General features: G+C 50.2%; 1 protein-coding gene and 2 long non-coding RNA genes across 4 annotated transcripts; 2 read left to right on the plus strand and 1 right to left on the minus strand.

Moving 5' to 3' along the window:
- Positions 1 to 555: 555 nt before the first annotated feature.
- Positions 556 to 19,372, minus strand: LOC130539089 (ephrin type-A receptor 4-like). The gene is made up of 19 exons (XM_057057200.1): positions 18,697 to 19,372; positions 18,105 to 18,172; positions 16,047 to 16,244; positions 15,681 to 15,791; positions 15,047 to 15,401; positions 8,701 to 8,856; positions 7,557 to 8,081; positions 6,112 to 6,236; positions 5,867 to 6,026; positions 5,657 to 5,768; positions 4,917 to 4,975; positions 4,584 to 4,697; positions 4,301 to 4,486; positions 4,162 to 4,223; positions 3,477 to 3,686; positions 3,214 to 3,390; positions 2,492 to 2,679; positions 2,158 to 2,343; positions 556 to 1,438 (listed from the first exon to the last, which is right to left on the minus strand). Exons 1-19 carry the CDS (start codon positions 18,851 to 18,853, stop codon positions 1,321 to 1,323), a joined length of 3,267 nt encoding a protein of 1,088 aa, XP_056913180.1. The 5' UTR covers positions 18,854 to 19,372; the 3' UTR covers positions 556 to 1,320.
- Positions 13,085 to 15,951, plus strand: LOC130539095 (uncharacterized). The gene is made up of 2 exons (XR_008954022.1): positions 13,085 to 14,533; positions 15,081 to 15,951. It is a non-coding gene; the product is annotated as an uncharacterized LOC130539095 (long non-coding RNA).
- LOC130539094 (uncharacterized) lies at positions 18,873 to 20,851 on the plus strand. 2 transcript variants are annotated; one of them, XR_008954021.1, is made up of 3 exons: positions 18,873 to 19,011; positions 19,379 to 19,767; positions 20,022 to 20,851. It is a non-coding gene; the product is annotated as an uncharacterized LOC130539094 (long non-coding RNA). The 2 variants fall into 2 exon arrangements; XR_008954020.1 differs by having other exon boundaries at positions 18,878 to 19,011; positions 19,376 to 19,767.
- The last annotated feature ends 682 nt before the right edge of the window (positions 20,852 to 21,533 follow it).

Here is a 21,533-nt window from a genome sequence, read left to right on the forward strand (position 1 = left end):
TTCCCCGTCTGCAGCTACCTCATCTGCCTCATTAACCACCATCAGCATTTTGTTTGCTGCGTGTGATTTGATGTACTGGGAGGGAAGTCGTGTGTGTGTGTGTGTGTGTGTGTGGTTACTTGTGTATAGCTAACTCTCATTAGGCTTGAAAAACACTGGCATTTCTTTTTTCCCCCCAGAATATTGATGGTGTCTTCTCTCAGTTTCCTGTGGATCAAAAGGTTCTTCTGAACGTCTTTCTGCTGCGCATTAATGGACAGGGTGTGTGTGTGTGTGTGTGGGGAGACAGATGTCTGCTGATGCCATATATTTACTCCAAGCTACTCCACCAAAGGCACAAAAACGCACACACTGTTTTCTCCGGTTTGAGTCGGACCAAAAGAGCGGCGTGATCACGCCGGCGGCGCCTCTGTTTTCCATCTTTCCGCCACCTCTGACTCAACATTCCCAGACCTTCCTCTTTCCAGCCACAGTCAGACGCCAAAAATAGGGAACGCTTTAGACGCCATCTGCATCCCGGCGTGCGCGGCTTATTTGAACACCTTCCAATGCCGCTGGAGTCTCATTTGGGATTTATTGCAATGCATTGTGGGGGCCATTACAATTCTTCCTTCCTGGTTCTATTTTACAATGTACAAACTAGATAATAAAAAGGACCATAAATAAACAGATCACTTAGCTAATGCTTAGCATCAAATAAGAGACACTTACAATTCATATGAACCATGATCTACATCTCTATGTCTAACCGACAGAAAACATTTATACATTTGAAAATGTAAAAGAACAAAAATAAAAGCCAAACAAATCATATAGTTTGTCAGCGTGAGCTCGTGATGATACATTCTGTCCAATTCTCACGGGTTGCTTTGCATATTTAGGATATTCAGATAAAACCGATACCTGGGGGGGGGTGAACGCCAGATTCTATGCATTCACATGATGCACACCCACACACGCACACACACACACTCGTGCATGCATAGGACCAGAACACAAAACACATTATTCAAGTCAAGTCCAAGCCCAAAGCAGCCAAAAGGAATGTTGAAAGCCATTCAGCGTCTGCAGCCTTCACGAAACACATGATGAAATATTGACAAATTAGAGGATGGAGCTGGGAGCGATCTGTGTCCGTGTCCATTCTTTTTTCATTTTGTCTCTTTTTTTATTAGAAAATTCCACAGGATGAGAGTTGGCAAAAGTGCTGCTTCTCTCTGGCGCTCGCCGCTCCGTCCCACCGGTCAAAGTCCCTCTAAAGTGCACAGATGAGGTAAATGAAAACTCTTGTCGGGGACACGCGTCCGTCCCTGTCCCGACTCACACCGGGACCATCGTGTGTTGCATGTGCTGCATCTGTGACAACATTTCTTGCTGTAAGCTCGCCGTTATTATGTCCTGGTGTGATGCTGTGAGGATCCCGAGTCTGTCCATCTCACTGTGGGTGCAAAAAAAAGAAAGAAAGGAGCTGAAACCCACAATTCATCTCATAAAGACATCTGACGGAAAAGGAACTGGAGCCCGTTCAGCAGGCAAACCACTCGTTTCGAGGACACTTGTGGGTCCATTTACCCGCCAGCTGACAATAACCACCTGATTGTAACCATTGTAATCGAGCCGAATGTGGACAAAAGGACACATTTAGTGCCTTTGTACAAATAAACCCCACAGTTATTCAAGGTAAAGCAGAGTTTAATCATCCAATCACACTTACAAAAACATGAGGATGTTTCAAGGCCTCATTTATTAAAGTTAGAAGTTTAGGTGTGAAGCTTGACCAGGGCTACGGCTCTCTTTAATTGAGGGAGGATTTCACAAAAAGCTGCCTCATTACTCACTAGTCGGGGGGGGGGGGTTGGGCTACATCCACACGTTAAGGTAATTGCGTGGTGCAAAAACCCCGCAGGGCAACTTGTCGACAACTTGATGGAGTGTAAATGTTTCGGGGTTTTTATTGGATCATTGCGCAATGTCTCGAAATCACCGTGCACGGTGACAAAGTGCCGCGCAAGCGTGCGAGGGCTGTCTGCCGATCAGTGGGCCGCCTCGTGTTTGACCACTTTCCCAGAGAGGACGAATCCACTGTATCATGTGCTTGAGAGCACTGACAGATGAAGTTCAGTGTGTGTGTGTGTGTGTGTGTGTGGGTGAACTCACTGGTGTGTGAGAGTCAGCAGACTTTCCAGGCTGGTGTATCCCGCCGCCGTCAGTGTGTCCCGGTACCTCTCCAGCCCCACAGACTGCAGCCACAGACACACCGACCACTCCGGCACGCACACCTGCGGCACCACTGACACGCACACCTCTGGACCCACCCCCGTCTCCAGTATGGTGCCTGTGGGCCTGGGACCGGCGGGAAAGAGCAGTGTCAGCAACAAGTATGGACTCATAAGTGAAGACACCGTGCAGACGTGTTAATCAGGATGATCACGTCTGCTTCTGTTTTAGTGGGATTTAGGAGCCATTATCCACGCACACGGAGCGGGCGTACCTGTCTCCTCCAGTGCGCCGCAGAGTTCCAGGGTTACGGATGAGTTTGTCTAGCATGTTGAGTATCTGGCTGAAGGTGGGCCTCTCTGCTCGCTCTCTCTCCCAGCAATCCAGCATTAACTGGTGCAGCACCAGCGGACAGTCCATGGGAGCGGGCAGGCGGTAGCCCTCTTCCATGGCCTTGATCACCTGAATCAGAAGCAGGGAGGTCAATAAAGATGCTCCAAGACCTGTGAGGATGACCCCAACTGGGAGTCCACCCCAGCAGGAACACACCCTGCACCCTAATTAGGGTGAAAAAGAGATTTTCTCCAAGGGAGGGGGGGGGTCACAGGGGTCAAACATTCAGGGCCAGAATTAAATGTAACAGCAGACACTTTAGATTTCTGCACATTTAATATTCAGGCTAATAGAAAATGGATAAAGAAACTTTGAATTAAAATATCACAACATGCAGTCAAGTATAATTTAGGGGAAATGATTTTATGGTTTTGAATAAGTAAGTTAATTAGTTAGTATGTAAATCTGTAAATATTCATTATTACAATCAATATTAATACTACACGTGTAAACATCTATTTAATGAGTAATTAGGCTAATCGGACTGCATCGTCAGCATAGATGATGACTGTAAAGTTCCATGTAAATGAAGATTATTATTTATCAGGATGTTCTGTTGTCTCCAAGGCAACGGGATTTCTGGAGGTTATTGCATTGACTCACATCTTGGTTGTTCATGTCCCAGTAGGGTCTCTCTCCGTACGAAACCACCTCCCACATGACGATGCCGTAGCTCCACACATCGCTGGCCGTGGTGAACTTCCTGTAGGCGATGGCCTCCGGAGCCGTCCACCTGATGGGAATCTTCCCTCCAGGTGAAAGATAAGTTCCGGTGTTCTCCTAAATGTTGAATCAACACCACATGCAGTTGATATTGAAAGATCTAAACACTGATGGTATTCGTATGGTTCTGGGGACTGTCTTACTCTCGTGGTGTAGGCCGCCTCTGGGTCGTCCTCCAGGACCCGGCTCAGGCCAAAGTCGGACACCTTGCACACCAGGTTGCTGTTGACCAGGATGTTGCGCGCCGCCAGGTCTCTGTGCACGTAGCTCATGTCTGACAGGTACTTCATACCCGAGGCGATGCCGCGCAGCATGCCCACCAGCTGGATCACCGTGAACTGGCCATCGTGTTTCTGGAACGTTGATGGCGGAGACAGACGAGCGTTAACGGCCGATAACATCTGCTACTGTAGCTGACCAAAAGAAGCGAGAAAGTTTCCTTTGGCATTTACGTTTTATGTACGAGACTAATGAACCGAACCAGTAGTTCCTACAGCATCACCTGTCTTCACACTGGTGGTACCAGACTATGCTTCTTCATCTAATGGGTTGGAAGTGATGTAATTTGGTAGGTACGCTTAAAAAAATCGAGCTTGCAGTGCCCTATATGTCCAGTAGGGGCACCCAAGCTTAAATATGTAAAAGTGCTATCATATTTACAGTGTGTTGCAAAATTGTTTGATTCTTTTTATGTGTTTCTTTTGATATAATCTCTGCGGGTATATATGCAGAGTACACTTATATTTGGATCTTGCCCTTCTGTCTGTGGTATCTACAAATTTAAAACTGCTATTTAACGGTACAAATGCAGCACTAATGTGTACTAACTCGAAGAAAAGCATCCAGGGATCCATTTTCCATGTATTCTGTGATGATCATCAGTGGTTTACCTGATGAGATAAGGAAATTAGACCAAAGCAAAACCTAGAAAATCCACACGCTCCTCTCAGCGGTTTGGAACACTCACATCTGGTGACCACGCCCTCCAGCCTGATGATGTTGGGATGGTCGAACTGCCCCATGATGGACGCCTCGGACAGGAAGTCCCTCCTCTGCTTGTCAGAGTAGCCCGCCTTCAGACTCTTGATGGCCACATAGATCTCCCTCTTGCCCTGAACGCGCAGCCGACCGCTGCAAACCTCCCCGAACTCTCCTACACACATACAGGGAAGAGTCAAGTCAGCACCTTGTAGGTGTGTGTGTGTGTTTCAAAGTGTGTGTGGGCTAGCGTGCCTTCGTGCCATGCTTACCCATGCCAATAACCCTCTCAATGTGAATACTGCTGACATCAATCTCCTTGGCGAATTCATGGATGGCTTGATCGGGGTCCTCGTAGGTGAATGGATCCACATAGATTTTGACTCCTGCCGTAGAGGAGGTGGAAGGCGAGCGCGAGGGGGGGGAGAGAAGGAAGACGGATGAGAAACCGGAATTGCATAACTGCTGCATTTGTCATGTCAGTGTGTTTGGCAGAAGGTGCACGACGCCCTCGGTCGGATTAAAGATTTAAAAAAAAAACCACTCTCTTATTTATGAGCATGTATGTATGCTGAATGTGCGTGTGCTTGTGCCTGTGTGTCTACCTGGGTTGAGATGCTTCTCCTCCTCTGATTCCTGCTTTGTTTTACTGTACTTGCTTCTCCTGATGAGACAAAAAGAAGATGGTGGAGGTTCGACACGCAGGGAAACAGAGGAACCCGCCGGATGACGTCAGGTGATTTCATTTAATGAGATACACGTCGGTGTTTTTCCTAAGTCGGACTGCGCATTCTTCTCCGTAGCTGCAGCATTAAAAGTGGGAAACAATGAGAACAGAGAGTGGCGGGCTGCAGGAGAGAGAGACACACGGAGCGAGCAGATGAAAGCGTTTGGGGGGGGTGGTGGTGGATAGGGGCGGGGGGGGGGGGCAGTGCCGCAGGTAGTGCAAGATAAAAGGCGTTTTCCGTTAAACAAAGAAACTGTCAGAAACAGCTTTGTGTGCAAGCAGGTGTGCGTTCGTGCGCGCGCGGACGCCGGCGTGCGCGTGCGGGTCTGAGCGCTACCGGATGCTGACACACAAGCTGCGCTGAAGAGACAGTAATGACAAGTCAGGGACAAAGGGATTATCACTGTCTCCACTCTAATCCCCTTTAAAAGCTCCAGGTAACACACACATTATTTAGCCGCACAATAGCAGGGGAGTTGTGAGGGTGTTATTTCTGCAGGCTGGGGACAGATTAAAAGCTGTATTTAAGGTAGAGGCAGCGCGCCCGTGTTCCCATCACTGATGGGAAACTAGTAAACAAGCCTAGATGTGTGTGTGTGTGTGTGTGTGTGTGTGTACCTGCGGCTGATGATGAAGACGGCGGCAGATATCAGCAGTAAAATTCCGACCCCGCTGACAGACAGAAGCAGGAAGGCTGAGTTGACTCCTTCGCCGATCAGAGGGAAGGGATCTGCCGGGGTCAGATGGCAAAATCCAGAATCACAACGTTGCCAACAGCGCTGCGGCGAACGGCGCCGCGGCGGCGACTGTGATCTCCTGCTGCCATACCCGAGTTGGTGGCGAACTCGAAGGGGGCGCTGAAGTCGCCGTAGCCGGCCGCCGTGCGGGCGCGCACGTGGAACACGTACACGGTCAGAGGGCTGAGGCCCGCGACATCGGCGCCGCGGGAGAAGGTTCTCATTATGCGATAAGCTCGTTCCTTCTGATCCTGATCAGACGGGAAAAGCGAACAGAGTCAAACGCTTCAAGAAGTCGGGAGTCACCTGCAGGGTGGGGTCGGGGGAGGGGCTCACCTTTTCATAGAACTTGACCTCGTATTCCAGGATGACCCCGTTGGGTCGATCCGGCTGTTGCCACGCCAACGACAGACTGTGCCTGGTGACATCTGTGACTTGGATGGAGGAGACTGGGGAGGGAGCTGAGGGGATGGAAGAGAGATGATTTTGTGATAGTGGCACAACTTTGAGGATTAATACATAAATTAAGGTCACAAAAACCCTTAAATTCTTCCGATAAAGAATATCGATCAAATCATTCATGCGCATTGAGGTTAATCGACTAAGAAAATCCACAATAATGAATATAAAGTGCTTCATATGTCCGACATCCTCAGAAAAATCAGAAAAACAGTAAAACCAGTTTCCCTTGTGTCTCTTAATCAATCACTCCAACTAAAATACGCATGGCTCTGGTTTCCATGGACACCCAATTTACACACTAAGTAATAATTTCAGCGTAATAAAGAAAAACAAGAATTAGATATAAAGTAGCGGTTGAGTTTGGTCGCGCTGCAAACAACCGGGTTTTTTTCCACCCCTTTGTGCCATTTGTCCTCTTCCGTAGCTGAGGTCACATGACACCTGGACGATCCCAGGCGCTTCTCATGTTGTGCACGACTTATTTCCCGGGGGGCTGAAACTAAGCAGGTGTGCAGTTTTTTTAAAAAAAACACTGCCACAGCTCACAGCGGCGACGCTGGCGATTTAACAACGTGGGAGAGGGAAACTAATGGAGCATGTGCGGGGGCGCTGCGCACCAGCCGACACCTAAACTAAAATGAAACACGCCATAAAAATCTTTTTTTCTTTTCCTTCCGTCTTTGAACGCCGCTGTGGCCTAAAGCCGAACCGGGAGAACCAAAACCCGCCCTCCTGCTCGTGTGTTGCTACGCAGTGCCAGAACATGCGACGGCCATGCCTCCGTTCCCCTCCAGCGGCTTCGCCTGTTTGTATTTAAGTCGCTGATTTACATTTTACTCAGATGCTTTGTGACATTCTCTTGACAACGGCGCTGTAATTAATTCAGCTCTCGTTTGGGTGGAGGAGGACGGAGTCATAAATATGGCAGCTATGACAGCGATAGCAAGATGCTGACTGACAAAACGTGTCGCGGGGCTTTGTTTCTCGCCGATGAAGGCTTCGCTGGAGAAGAGAAGTGCTTCTCAACTTCTCCTGTCAAGTTTCTATAATTGCCAAACATCAATTTAGTCGTGTTAAAATGAGCAGAGGACTGGAAACAATGGTTCGAAAGCATATGGAGAGCAACTGGGAGGGGATGCGAATACTCGACCAGCATGTTTTGTTTGCAGCGCCCAAACTCTGGATGAATTTGAGCTTTGCTGTGGCTTCGGGAGGGAATTCATCTTAACGACCCACTCAAAGATCTCCAAACACATCATTATTGCCACAGTGTAATCACGGGCCATCATCTCTACAAACACATCAATCACGCTTCTGACCCGCTTGGTTGGTGGTGACGGTGACGGCTGCGCTCTGGGATGCCCCCGCGCCGCCGGCCTGAGACACTCCGTTGCGTGCGTGGACGGTGAACGTGTAGTGCGTGTGCGCCCTCAGCTCGCTCACGACGACTTTGGTGGTCTTCAGGCCGGTCTGGCCGGGAGAGAAGAGCACGTCCGCGCCGCAGGGCAGGCAGAGTTGGGAGACAGAATCTGGGCCCAGTCTGGGATACTCTCCAGGCGTTCCCCTGCTCTGGAAGACCGCTTTACCTGACTGGACTCCAGTTCCCACAATCCCCTGGTCTGACTGCATCTCCGGGCCCACGCGCTGGGTGTCAGGCTGGGAAACGCTGCGATTCTTCAGGCCTTTTCCGGGGTTCTGGTTCCAGCTCCCTGTTTGACAGATGAGGCACTCCAGACTGTAAGTGGTGTCGCTGCGACCTCCCAGACGGCGAGGGGGGGCCCACTCCAAAACCACAGAAGTCTCGTTCACGGCGGAGATGAGCTGCTGTGGGGCCGACGGAGGCTCTGGGGAGAATAAAATGCATAACCAAGCTTTATATTATATGCTGCGCATAACAAAAGTGGAAGTATAGAGGCTGTACGGTGAAGGGAGGTTACTGCCAGAGGCTAAATGTAGACATCTGGCATCAGACTGGAAACCAGGCCGTTCACAGACGCTTTTGATGGGCCGGCTGTTTTTGCATGCGGTGAATTTCTTTTCTTTCTCTCTCCATGTGCATCACAGAGTAACTTTACACATGTGTTTTTTTTCCTTTTCCCAGGCTAAAGAAACTATGCGCTGTATATAGATGTAATTACGTTTATGACAGACGGGTCCCTGAGTCTGTCACATGGGGCTCGCTCAGAGAACGAGAGAGATAGAAACATTTATTCACTTCTCAACGTCTTCGGTTATCGCTCCCTGACAGGATGTCGATGGAGGCTGAGTCACAAATAATGGGATGGTGAAACAGAGGTGGCATTCAGACAAGTTTGTGACTCCCTCTGTTTCGCTGAGATAGCAAAACGCCGGAGACAATGACAGCGCTTTCTCCGTAACTCCTGTTTGCCGGCAGCGCACAAAAATATTATCGCCGCCACCGCTGGGCAGGCAGGGGCCCATTGTGCGTGCGTGTGTCCTTACGGGTGCAGGACATGGAGGGAGGGTCAGAGTCAGCGCGGAAGAATCCAGAATGGCACTCGCAGGCGGTGGCCCCGTCTCTGAGCGAGTGGCTGTGCGGAGGACATTTGGAACAGGCCGCCTCGGAGGACCTGGCCTTGTAGAAACCTGAGGGGCAGGCTGCGGAGGGGACAGAGGAAGAGGAGAAGTCAGCATTCAGACCCTTTAAGAAAGTCTAAAATAATAAAATGTGCAAAAGAAATGTGTGTGAACCTTGAAGTAACCTGATATTTAAGTGTTTCAAACATTATATTCGGCATGGTATATTCATGGTATATTCTTTGCATGGCTTGATCACAACCTGATTAGTAAAAGCAACTAAATAAAGCACGCACATGACCACAAAAGAGGTAATTCTGCTGATTGAAGGTTCTTATCATGTGAATCCTCTGCAGCAATTAAGTCAGCGCCGACTTAAGTCCGAGCGACCCCTCTCGCTCTTTTTATACTCTTTGTTGACGCCCATATCGACAGCTCGGACAAAAAGAAAATCAATCCATGGACTGCCGGCGAATCGAAAAGATAAGGCAACGAGAAATAGATACAGAGCGGAGGGGGAGGGGGGTGGGGGAGGGAGCGCTCGCTTTCTTTTATCTCCGAGTTTGATGAGCAACCTCCCCCCAAAAGAAAGACAGAACCACCTTACAAGAACACTTATTGATGCACTCCCACTCGCCAACACACGCAGAAAGCGACTACAGCAAACTGCCCGCTGCAGGCGGCCCACGCAAATATACGGTAATTGACATTTAAATGTAATAACGTGGAGGAGAAGAGAGAAAGGGGGGTGAGTGAGAGGCGCGGAGGGGGAGTGGAGGGGGAGAGAAACCCTCTCTTGGTACACTGAGGAATTTGTGCATTGACAGAAGAACAATGCGATAAATGAGAGCATAATTATACTGCGAGACATCCACCGGCGGAGCGGCGGAGACGGCGGAGTGCGGTCGGCTGGTGAGCCACGTGGTTCCAGGAGGAAATCCTTCATTTGTCTCAGCTGTGATCGTCTTTTAAACACCTTCTTGCCTCTCATCACACTCTATTCATGCCCGTTCCGCCATCCCATCACCTTTCCTGGTTCTGTTTTCAACTCTTTCACGATTTTGAGGAGATGAAGCCATCCCAGTGGGAGTGGATAAGAATGAGGGGATGATGACTGGTGTGTGTGTATGAGTGTGTGTGTGTGTGTGTCAGGGAGGTTTATGACACTCATCAGTAGATGAGAGGGAGGAAGTCTCCTCTGTAATCTCCTCACACCGACCATCCTTCCCCATCTGTGCGAGCCTCCATTCAGGGACTCTTTCACCCATTCATCTGCCCTGCCTTTCACATTTTTCACCGTTTCCCTCCTTCGCTCCCAGCGTGCTTCCTCCTCGACCTCTGGCTACGGGACGTTGTGTCTTGGATAGCTCCCTTGCTCATGGCGTGTCTCTTTGTATCCTTCTCCTCTCAGGAACTTAAGAGCCAGCGAGCTCAATAGCAAGATAACGACGACCACGGGAACTTTGTGAGGAGGACAGGACAGCAGGACGGGATTTCTCCTTTTCTTTAGAGCGCGTTCTCGTCTTCCTCTCCTCACCTGATGTCAAGTCAAAGTACTTGTGTGTCCTCGTGAACTTGTTTTGTTTTGGGCCGTTCATGGAAAATAAAGGCTGAAGGACAAGGAGCAGCTTTTGACTGGCCAATGCTTTAACAGATAAATACAACTCTTTTTTGGGGGGGGGCTTTGTCTCCATCCCATCCAATCCTCTGAGGGAAAGAAAGGAGCAAGTATCCTGACCATAAACTTCCCTCTGCAGCCCCTCATGTCTATTCTTTCTGCTGGCTGTAGCCTTTGGTGCCTTTTTTATTGTTGAATTTCATTGGGAGGGGGGGGAGGGGGGTTGAGCGCTGACGACCTGGGATGGGAGCTCATGAGGGTATCATTAACCCGACATTAACCCCTACGCTGGATCATCCCAGCAAACGGCGGTGAACATGGGGGGGGGCGCTTGTTTGTGTCGCTTGTTCACATTTCGCAGCTTGGCTGTGGAGACGATCGCCTGGAATCCCGCCGCTGGAGACGAGAGCAAATGTGGGGGCGCGGAAGGATGAATCGGAGAGGCACAAGACTGGCGGGGAGCGAGAGATAAAGAGGTGAAAAGGGAGACGGAAGAGTGGGAGAAGGTGCCCTTTGATTACTATCAGCATTGTCGACATTTGCATATGCATTCCTCTGCTACCTCAAATGCAAATGAAGCCTGTGTTTCATCCTCTAAGAGCCGAGTCGGCACACTGTAAGTGCACGTGCGCGCGCGCGTGCGTGCGCTTGTCTTCTCTCCTTGACCCCTGTGTTATCTGTCATCATCTCTTGTTACTTCCCTGCAGATGCAGGAAGCACCCCTGACTGCTCCGGCCCGACGCCTGTCAATGTGACGGATGGACGGAGGGAGGAGCAGATTGACAGACGGGCGGACGGATTGATAGACGGCCGCATGAGAAGGCGGGACACTGTTAATCACAGGGGTCGTGCCCTCTTAATTACAGCTGCTGCAGATAAGATGCGATTCTTGCCTTTCCCCCCACTGTTTGTCTGCTGAATACCCGTCGATCTCGCGTCCCTTTAGGACTCGGTCTTAAATCCCGTGCGGATCCGCTCGCTGCTCTTTAGAGACCTGAGGAATTTAAACACTGACGTTTGCTCTCATTTCAATATTCACAAAAAAGTGCTGGCTGGGAGAGAAATGTGCGCGGATTCGCGTGTGTCTGCCTGGGATTAGCATGTGAATGCAGCTCCGCAACAATAGCCCTCCTCCCAGTCACACCCGGATCACCCCCCTACCACCGCTACCAGGAACAGCACAGACCCCTCCCCGCCAACGCCGCCGCCGCCACCTCACCCCTGACCGTGGATGAGGGAAAAAAGGCCGAGAAGAGAAAGGAGGGATAATGAGGAGACAGACGGAGGGAGAGCTACAGACAGACTGGTGGAGCTGGAAAACCTCGGCTATATTAAGGAAAACCTGCACACACACATACACACGTCCCAGTATTTCTATCTTTGTGGGGATATTTATAGACAAACTACATTACCCAGCTCCCTACCCTAACGCTAACAATCCCAACTGAACTAACCTTTACCTTAACCCAAGTCTAACCTCACCCATAAAAGAGTCCTTTGAAGTTGTGAGGACCAGCCAAAATAAACGCCACTTCAGAAGAAAAACGTCCCCACTTCGGCGCAAAAACGACACACACACACAAAAACCCACTTTGACTGTTACAGAGGAATGTAAACCATTTCCCCCACGTGGGCTCAGCTTTTCTTCTTCTTCACTCACCCCCTGCACTGTCACCTTCCGTGCCCGAACACAAACACACATGCACGCTCGCACCGACACACTCCTCCCGCACTCTCCTCTGTAAGCATTCCCGGGCAGTCGTCCAGCTGAGGGAAGGGGGGGGGATACAGTACACACACACACACACACACACACAGTCAGCAGTCCAACAGAACCAGAGTCCAGGAACGCGATGCAATAATTAGGGGGGCTGAACGGAGTGATTATGAACTCTTTCTGCCGTCTCTCTCTCTCTCCGTTGCGGCTGCTTTTCTCTCGTCTCCGTCTCTTCGCTGCTCCCGTCCAAAAAACCACTCTGCTGTCGATGAGACCCTGCAGGTGCGTTTGAAAGAAGCACGAGCATGAAATCTCTCTGGACTCGGAGGAACGCACACACACACACACACACACACATTCCGTCCCTCCCAGGCAGTGAGAACAGGAAAAAGGAGGCCGGTGGAGAGACGGTGAAACAAAACGCAGGAGGCTCCTCTTTCGGCGCCTCTCCGTGCGTTCGCGTCTCTCATTCTCTCTGTTGTTTCTCCTCTTTCTGCCTTTTGTCCCACCTCCCTCGTTTCCGACCCTCCCAGACGAATCGCAGCTGTCAAACTTTTGACGTCTTCATCTCCCACGGTCGCGACCCTGCACTCCGCTGAACCCGGCTCACGTGTCTGTCAGTCAGATTTTTTGACGTCTTCATCGGGCTCGGTCGTGACCTCGGTCTTAACCGCCGCTTTGGAAAAGAGGGGGAGTCCCCTCTTGTTCACCTCTAGTCTTCCTCTTTACACCCTATAACACCCCCGTTCCTCGGCGGGGGGAGGGGCGGCCCTGCTGTCAGTGGCCTTCTTTCATTCCTCCTCTCACCCCATTCAACATCTAATCCCGTGCTCGTCTCATCCTCCCCATCCTCATGACTCCTGCTGATGCTGGAAAGAACCGTTTCACATTTCACCGCTTTATTTCTTACACAGCAGCAAAACGTTCCGGGCGCTGAGTGGCAGCACTCAGCTGCCAACAGTTCCACAAAAAGCCTTGTGAACCTGAACGTGCTTTTTGAAAAATAATTGCGTCTCGGAAACCTTTAGCATATGCGCTGTGATAACTTACTGCATACTTAGTGTTAGCCTAGCATAGCACACAACACATGTGTTAACGGCAGTGGTAACAGTGTCACGGATCTGTGAAGAAGCCACATCCCATGCGTCGTATTTTCATCGTTCTTAGGCCCAATCCCAGAGTTCACTACAAAGCTCTGAACCCTCACAGATGGCGAAGGCGCCAGTTTGAACAGCGTGGATCCACATTTCCTCTTACATTCAGTAATTCTTGGGGTTGGAGCACGGATGGCGTTTCTGCGAGTGTGTAGGCCAGACAGCGAGAACTGCGTCACATTAGCGCGACACAGCCCCGCAAACGTGCCGCCGAGGAGGGTCTTCGCATGGCTCAGGAGGAACCCGACTCAACCAGTGTGGCAGTATTGTGAAAACACAGCTTTAATGGCCCGTCCCATTATTCTGATATTAAATCTTGCAGGTTCATTGCTTATAAAGTCATGATGTAATTATCAGAATGATTTCTTTTTTTTAGCAAAACAACAGCAAACACATTAAAGCCAAATAAAAGAAAGTGTGAGGAATCGTCTCTAATATTCCTTTGATTTGATGTGTGCCGGTCTAACACTGAAATTCCCTCCGCTCCACTGCCCTCTGACATAGCAGAAGCGCTAAGGACCCCTCCAGTCCCGCAGGCTCAGAGCTGCCCTCTGTACTCATCGGGTCTCTGGTGGATTCCTGCCGAGTCAGCTGAGCCCAGCCGGCGGTGACGGCCAACAAGGGCGGGAAGACGTGGACCAGAGCGGCGGCCAGACGGAGGGAAGGAAAGATAGACGGCACTTTGCATCTGCCGGAGGTTCAGCGGAGTCAAGGGTCCCTCCTAAATCTAGTTGAGGGGGACCATCTTTCAGGCCTCGGGGGCCACCCTGCACCCTCCTCCTCTTTTCAGGAAGAACAAACGGGGCCCTCGATTTTTCACAGCAACCGCTTTATCTCCACCTGGCACCAACTGCGAGCCTCTGTTAGCGTCCATCCCTCCATCTTTCCCCTCTTTTAGCACCTCTTTTTTCCCCACTTTGAGTTATGAGACTTTTTGTTACACAATTAGCCTGCTGGGGTGGAGCTTCATAAATAAAAGCCAGGGAGCAGATCAGTGCGCCGCTCTGCTGTTTTTCTATTGGTCAGTGTCCATCTGTGTGTGCGTGTGTGTCCGTGTGTGTGCGCGTGATAAATAGTGGGAGTGAGGCCGCTGTAAACATGTCCCCATCCCATGTTTTTGCAGGTTTTCTCCGACGAACCTCCACACTTTTTCCATCCCCTCTATCGCCGACCTTCACATGCACGCCTTACACGTCAGCCATGCCACATGCATGTTGGCGTGAGGTGTGAACAGGCCGATGTCTGGTCCCATAAAGTCAGCTCAGACTGGTAAGTGATGGAAAGCCATTCTTGTCCAGATGGCTGTTGTTATTTTTGCACACGTCTCAACTGCTGCTACTTAAAAAATGTCCACTATAAATTTGTCACTAGCAGATAACTTCAGTTGTTGGAGGTTTTCATGCATTACACTCCATGTACGTGCACTTACAGCTTTAGTTTTGGGAGAATTTAACTCAATCCTGGAAGGAACAGTGTGCTTGGCATCAGAATGTAAATCTAGAAAAAACTCTGTCGCTAAAGATAAACCATGAAATGTATTTGTTTGGTTTAATTCTAACGTGCTGCTCTTGATAACAGTGTTGTTGCCAACACACGCGGGGTCGACTGTCGCAGAACAGTGTGCAGATTTCTCTCTCCTTTCTTTAGAAAGATAATAACTGTCTTTAAATTTCAGTGAAATGGTCCCAAGAACAGTCAGAACCTGGGAAATCCTAATAAAATGTTCTGCCAGATCTCGCGGACGGCCAACAAGTGGTGGTTTAAGAGAAAAGCATCACTCACCTTGGCATGCGCCGCTTTTCTCTTGGTATCCCAGGTTACACAGGCACCCACCAATCGGAACCAGCCATTCTCCGTCAGCGCCGCAGTACATCTTGGGCTCCTCCCTCTCCTCTGACTGATTGACGCAAGAGCCTCTGATCTCCACCAAGGACGAGGTGTCAGCCCCGGTGATGGTGTCGGGAAAGGTTGCCAGGTTGCGGATGGTGAGCGGGCAGGTTTTGTAGAAGACCCGGACGGAGACCAGAGCGATGCAGGCGCCCACGTCCTGGAAAGCCAGGTAGAAGCCCTTCCGGGTGGTGACCCTGACGTCCCGCACTTCGGTGTTGAGCTTCATGATGCGGTCACCAACGTCCACCTCAGCGAAGGAGACTTTCATTACTCAAGACCCTAAACAAGTTCACTTTGAGCAGTTCCCAACAAATTCTTCATCTCCCAGTTTACCAAGGACAGGAGCTAAAGCATGTGTGAATATCCCTTGAGAAGCAGCATGGACCTCCAAGGTAACAGAGCTTAAAAAACATATAAAAACCCACTTAAAGCTACACACAGGAGCTTTTATTTCAAGGATGTGGGCAAATGAACCTGAGAGGAGGAGGAAGGACGGTCAAAGCCTGCCTGGATTGTTTGGAGTTACCTGTGTGAAGCTCTCATCTGCGGCCACAGTGTCCACCTTAATGAAGCTGCTCTCTCTGATGTAGCTCTCCCTCTCTTCGTTTGATTCGTGGTAGTAAAGATTGAACGTCTCCTGCAAGGCCACGGGAAGAGAAGAGTCATGCTGCCGAGTCTATTCACACTCAGCTTTACTCCTAATACGATAATGAAGTGTGTGGTTCAATAAGCGACAACGTTAGCATCTAATAAATGTGCATTAGCAACAGCTCTCCATTAACTAATTAGAAAAACCACTAATTTGTTCCAGAAGTGCGGCTTTTTTTTAGCTTTAGGACTTTTAATTGCAAAAACTGATGGCGCTCAAGAGGACAGCGAGTTTCTTTTGTACCTTGCAGGTGCCAGTGACCCCCGGCAGGCTGTTACAGTCCCTTAGGGTGAATTTGACTTCCACGTAGACCCGCTGGGCCCCAGAGCGGGGGATCCAGTCCGTCCTCAGCCAGTTGTTTTGACTGGGTTCTAAGACGTTGCACACCTGGTAGGTTCTGATGGGTATGTTCTTCTCGTCCATGATGCTCACCTCCTCCCACTGCCATGAACACGCATGCAGCTTTATTATTTGGATCAGTCTCAGTCAAAGGTTTTTCTTTCAGGAAACTTTGACACATAAATGTAACAATTGGCACCCAAAAGAACAATATGCTCAGGTGTAACTGGGCCAGCCACGGGAAAGTTTCAATGTTTTTTACGTTACAGGTTATTTTGGCAGGCTGTTGAATACATCACAAGGCTCCTCGGGGTGCCTGAATGCACCAGAACGGCCCTGGATGGTGTCAGGAAGGCTAAAATCCCATATTTTACCATCATCGCTGGCACCAGTAGAGACAAACACAGAAGAACTGACCACAAAAACACGACCGCGGCTTAAAAAAATCCCTGTTTTTCTCTTAGCTGAAGGAAAAGATGTGCCCTTTTAAAAAAAAAAAGATTAACAAAATACAGGAGCAAGTGCATCTTGGTTGCAGGAGCGGCTGTTATTAGAAAGCTCAGGGGCCAACACTTGTTCTGGCATCGCTATTCTCCAGTGGACGGAGGCTCAGATTTGTTGCAACTCCAAGGTTTTTTAAAGGCCCATTTCCATACAAGTGAAGGCGCCTCAACCTTCAGCGCTCCATCCATCTCAATACAGCCGGCTGTTTGCCTTGTACCATGACCCTTCAAATGCCCGCTGAGCCCTCCCAACTCCAAATTGGCTTTTTATTGCTCCTGAATAATAATCGTCTCCAGTGAAAGCAGCATACACACTAAATGTGGCGTGTCGAAAGGGAGAAAAACGCAGGGAGAGTGGGAGAACGTGTGAAGCTCCGGGCGTGTGTGCGCGCGCCAGTGATTAGCTACATGCGTGGGGTCCCACAACATGAGGGTTTCACTCAGGCCTCATTGTCATGCTTCTGATGTCTAATTAAGCCTAATCAATAGTCATCACCACTGATTCTATTACTCAATGTGAGCTTATTAAAGATATATTGATCTGGTGATGATAAAAATGGTAGCAGGAATAATAAAGCTTAATGCCGTATATAGATTTGATCAGTGTGTTGATTATTTAGGCTTCAAATGAGAATTTACTGGCAGGCTAACCTCAAACGTCCCGTTATGCATAAATATCTGTGCAGGAATAAGCCCCAGAGCCCCCCGATGTGTGTGGATAACCTGACAACGCGTGTCGCTGTGGGTAATGTGATGCATTTAGCTTATGGAAGGGTGTTTATATCTGCAGCGCGTGTGTTTATCGGAAGGGGAAGTCGTTTTAAAAAATGAATGTCGCGGAGGACCATTCGTCTTTGGGAGTCTTTGTCAGCAGACAGAAATCACAGCTGTCAGAGGAGAAGAACTGTGCACTTGTCCCGACCGAGCACAAATCTTTGTGCGCGCGCGCGCGCGTGTGTGTGTTTCTGAAAGGTGGTGGTGAGGGCTGCTTGTATTCAAAAGCTCAGTAGTGCAGACCAGGACCCTGTCAATCAAGCAGCATGTGAGTCAATGAGCACAGGCACCAAAAAATAAGAGCCAAGCTCAACTATAACTCTATAACTCCAAACCAACATGGAGGTTGGACAGAGATACCGACGCGCGTGATAGAAATGCGAGAAGACGTGATCAGATAAAAGAGATATCTCCACGATTCGTGCTGGAAACGGTACAGCAGTAAAAAAAAAAAATTCCCTTAAAATACACCCACCACCAAGCTGGTCTTCGCCTGCTCCTCTGCCAAACAACACAACTCGTATTAGCACTCAGGCTGAACAACAGCGCGCCTCAGAAGCTGTGGGACGACTCTCCCACCGCTTCCAGACCAGCGATGAGAGATGGAGTCAGTCCTCCAAAAGGGAGAACAGGTTGGAAACGGTGTCCCTGGAAAAGAAGGAGAAGAAGAAGCGCTCCCACTCACCCCTCCCTCAGAAGGACTGGCTGCCCATTTCAGCTCTCCTGGCGCTGTCCTGGTGTCCAGCAGGGTCACTGCAATCCACGCATAAAAACATTCAGTGGGTTTAATGGCAAACAGCCCCCAGCGTCTCAGTCAAATGGGGCTTGGCGAAAAAGAACATGTCAGGTTTGGGCAGAAGCTGGTCCATGATTATGACCATCTGAAAGCTGAAATCACATCACGCTGTCATTTTCATGGCACAAGAACCGCGAGATGCACGTGAATGGGAAACTGGAATCTAAGTGATTATAGAAAGGATGATTATTGTCCATGTTTTACACACGATTCCCTTAAATGCGTCTTACGCGCTATCATCCACAAACCCAAAAAAACACCATAGTAAGAAAGAGAGAGAAGGGGGGGGGAGTCTTCTTGGTGGCATAACTTCTCGGCTTGTCGACAGAAAAGATACAGAAACGACAGAAAACAATCAAACAGTGTTGAGCTGAACAAACATGCGCTACCGTCCTGAGGCGTTCACGGACCGCACGCAGTTCCCCTTCCGCGGGTGTCGCGTCTCCGACAACAACCCCCCCCCCCCTCCCTCCCTACTCACCTTCGTTAGGTGGATAAGTCCTGCTCCTCGAACCCGAAACCAGAGCTACGATCCAGACGAAAGCGGGCAACATTCGCCGTGAACCGGCGGCCGTGTGCGCCGCGCAAAAGAGTCCGCGTCCCCCGCCGGCTGTGCGCGCTGCGCGGCCAGGCTCCATCCCGGTGGGAGAAGTGTGTGTGAATGAAGCCGAGTGTGAGCAAGTTGGATGCAGCGGGCGCTGGTGAGCGGGGCGGTCTCTCCCACTCCGGCGCACAACTCAAGTGACAAACGGCGCTGTCGTCCTCATCTGCGTCACTTTGTCAATATCTGAAAAAGGTGAGAGGCCACGCTGGGATTTTGCATTTTTCCCTCTCTTTTTTTAGGTTTCCTGTCTACAAACGCGACAGTTAAGGACTCCGCGTTAGTTACTTAAAACAATTAAATGAAGTTGACATTTCTGGAAGTGCTGGAGTCAGTAACCTTTCCGAGGTGATAACGATAAGATAAAGCTTTGGAAACGAACGCGCAACTTTGATAGGGTGACATTTGTTAGCGGTGGCCCTGACGGGATCCGGCATCCGAGGGGGGCCATCAAACGTCACAACATCCGGTTTTTAATCTGTCACATAAATGCCAAAACACAAATATGCCTCGATTCCCAATCAGAATACCTAAATGCTGTGGCTTTGTGTGTTTGCAGCAGCTGTGGCTCTTCGTCAGGAAAGTGTGCGTCAACAGCGCCACCTGTCTGTGGCTGCTTAGTATGGGGGAGAATCCTATTGAATGCTGGGCTCTGTTACAGGAAGGGTTTGGGATATTTTAAGGCTACTGGATGAGGGACTTCATTCGCTCCTCGCCATCTGTTGGTCGCCACATGATTTTCTTCCTAAGTCCACAAACGGATCGACGGGGGACAAAACAGAGACAGATGCAAAGTTTAACGGAGGGGAAGCTGCTGAGAACAGAGGGCCGCGGCCTTGTGCCGGAGCCTGCTGGATCAAACAAAGAGCTGGCTCATGACCCGTCCTCCTACGCGCTCTCTGTTTCAAAGACGCTGGCGAACAATTGCCCGCGGAGGCACGGCTTGAAAAGGTAAATACTTTCATTTGCATTGATGTGGCGCCGGGATTTCCCCAGATCTTTGGCACATTGTCGGCACAAGGGGCCGAAACAGGTGCACGGCGGCAAGGACCCTAACCTCAGATTAAAGCTCCCAGAAACGTGGAGCAACTTTGCAAATGTTTAAAGGTTTGACGAGGGAAATGAATGTGTGTGTGTGTGTGTGCGCGCATCTTGTTTGAGTCTCCATCTCGGCTCGGTCTCCATCTCGCTTTGTGTCTCCGCAGTTGCTACGCCGAAACCATCTCGATCCCCCGTGAGGCGTCATAATGGACCCAGGAAGAGCATCTGGTGCTTGGAGACGCCAAATACGACGTCCCCACTTGGACCTGCCTGTCTTCGCCCATCCACCATGAAAACCGCTTTCAGGTTCCTTTCTCTTCGGGCGTCACGACAGAGTGCGCAATCACAAAGGGCCAATTAGCAGAGATGGGGAGTGCGATTTCGACCGGGCCCGGCGGACCAATCGTGTCGGGCGGCGTACGGCGAGGGCCTATGGGGCATCGGCGCAGGTGGGTGGGACGCGGCCGTGGGTTGGAGGTGACACAATGCCTTGAAGGGAGAAGGTCCTGTTGTTTCTGGTCATTTGTGTCACTAAAGTTTTGATTGATGACCGTCGGGATGGTTTTCCCACTCTCCCTTGAGAACCGGAGCTCTCCGGAGGGGGTTTCCAGACAGGCCTCTGGCTCCAAACCTTTATTTTTGGTTTGGCTCTTAGTCCCGTGACACAAAAACACACATCCACACTTTGTTCCATTTGGGGTTCCAGATGGCTGATGCCCCCACATCTGTATTGTAAAACACCAAAAAAAAACCACGAGCATTTGTATCTGGAGACGCTTTTAAGCTCATCTCAATACGAGTCCAGAGTCTCCGAGTGTCCCACGATGATGAAAAGTGCTGAAATAAAATAGGAAGTAGCCAAATGTAAATGCGCACATTTGTGCGAGTGTAAAGAGAAAAGCCTGGGGGACGGTAGGTGTGTGGGCGGCCGAGAGAGTCGAACAAAAGAAGCGCAGAAGAGACGCGGAGCAACGCGCTGCCAGAGAGGATTTGATTGGGCGGGTGGGTGGCAGTGGCGGAGGGGAGGGGAGGGGCCGGGGGTTTGTTGGTGCTGGGCGCAGAAAAAGGATCTTCCCTCAAAGCTCGGCTGAGATATTCCAGGAGCGGGCCACTCTTTCGTCTGGCCCGAACAGAGCCACCGAATCCCGCCGGGTGGGAAAAGCGATGAATATTTACACGCTCAGGCTGATATCGTCTGCTATATGTGACGGGGACGCGCCGCGCAACCAAACATGGCCGACAGGGGTCCTTGCGTGCGTGCGAATGGGCTCCTCAGGTCTGTGAGGCGCCATTAGCATTTGTGAGGCACTCTGTTACAACCCACATCTCCTCCTGACAGCTGCTCGTCCAACAAATGAGTCCGCTCGCGTCTATATGAGCGCGGCTGTGTGTTGGGCCCAACATAAACAAGGGATGATGAGAACAGAAGGTTCCACTGAAGACACCAAATATGCGTGCACCACTTGGATGATTGAGAGATCTCCCTCGGCGTCTCGCTTTCGGCGCACGGACGGACAGCGTGCGCGCCCAGTGTGTTTGCGCGCTCTATTTACTTGCGATTGCATAAACACGGTGTCAGCGTGATGAGATGTTCCCTCCATCCATCTGTTCTGCTGGCATTTACATCTTTGCGGGGCGACAATAAAGAGGAGTTAAAGAGAGAATGGAGAGAGCTG

This window comes from Takifugu flavidus, chromosome 15 (assembly GCF_003711565.1).
Source record: "Takifugu flavidus isolate HTHZ2018 chromosome 15, ASM371156v2, whole genome shotgun sequence".
In the NCBI taxonomy this organism is placed as follows: Eukaryota; Metazoa; Chordata; class Actinopteri; order Tetraodontiformes; family Tetraodontidae; genus Takifugu; species Takifugu flavidus.

Coding starts and splice junctions, on each gene's coding strand:
- LOC130539089 (XM_057057200.1), bottom strand. CDS start 18,853: ATGGAGCCTGGCCGCGCAGCGCGCACAGCCGGCGGGGGACGCGGACTC. Junction 18,173..18,696: donor GACTTATCCACCTAACGAAG/GTGAGTAGGGAG, acceptor CGTGGATTGCAG/TGACCCTGCTGGACACCAGG. Junction 8,857..15,046: donor GAAAAGCGGCGCATGCCAAG/GTGAGTGATGCT, acceptor TCCCCTCCGCAG/CCTGCCCCTCAGGTTTCTAC.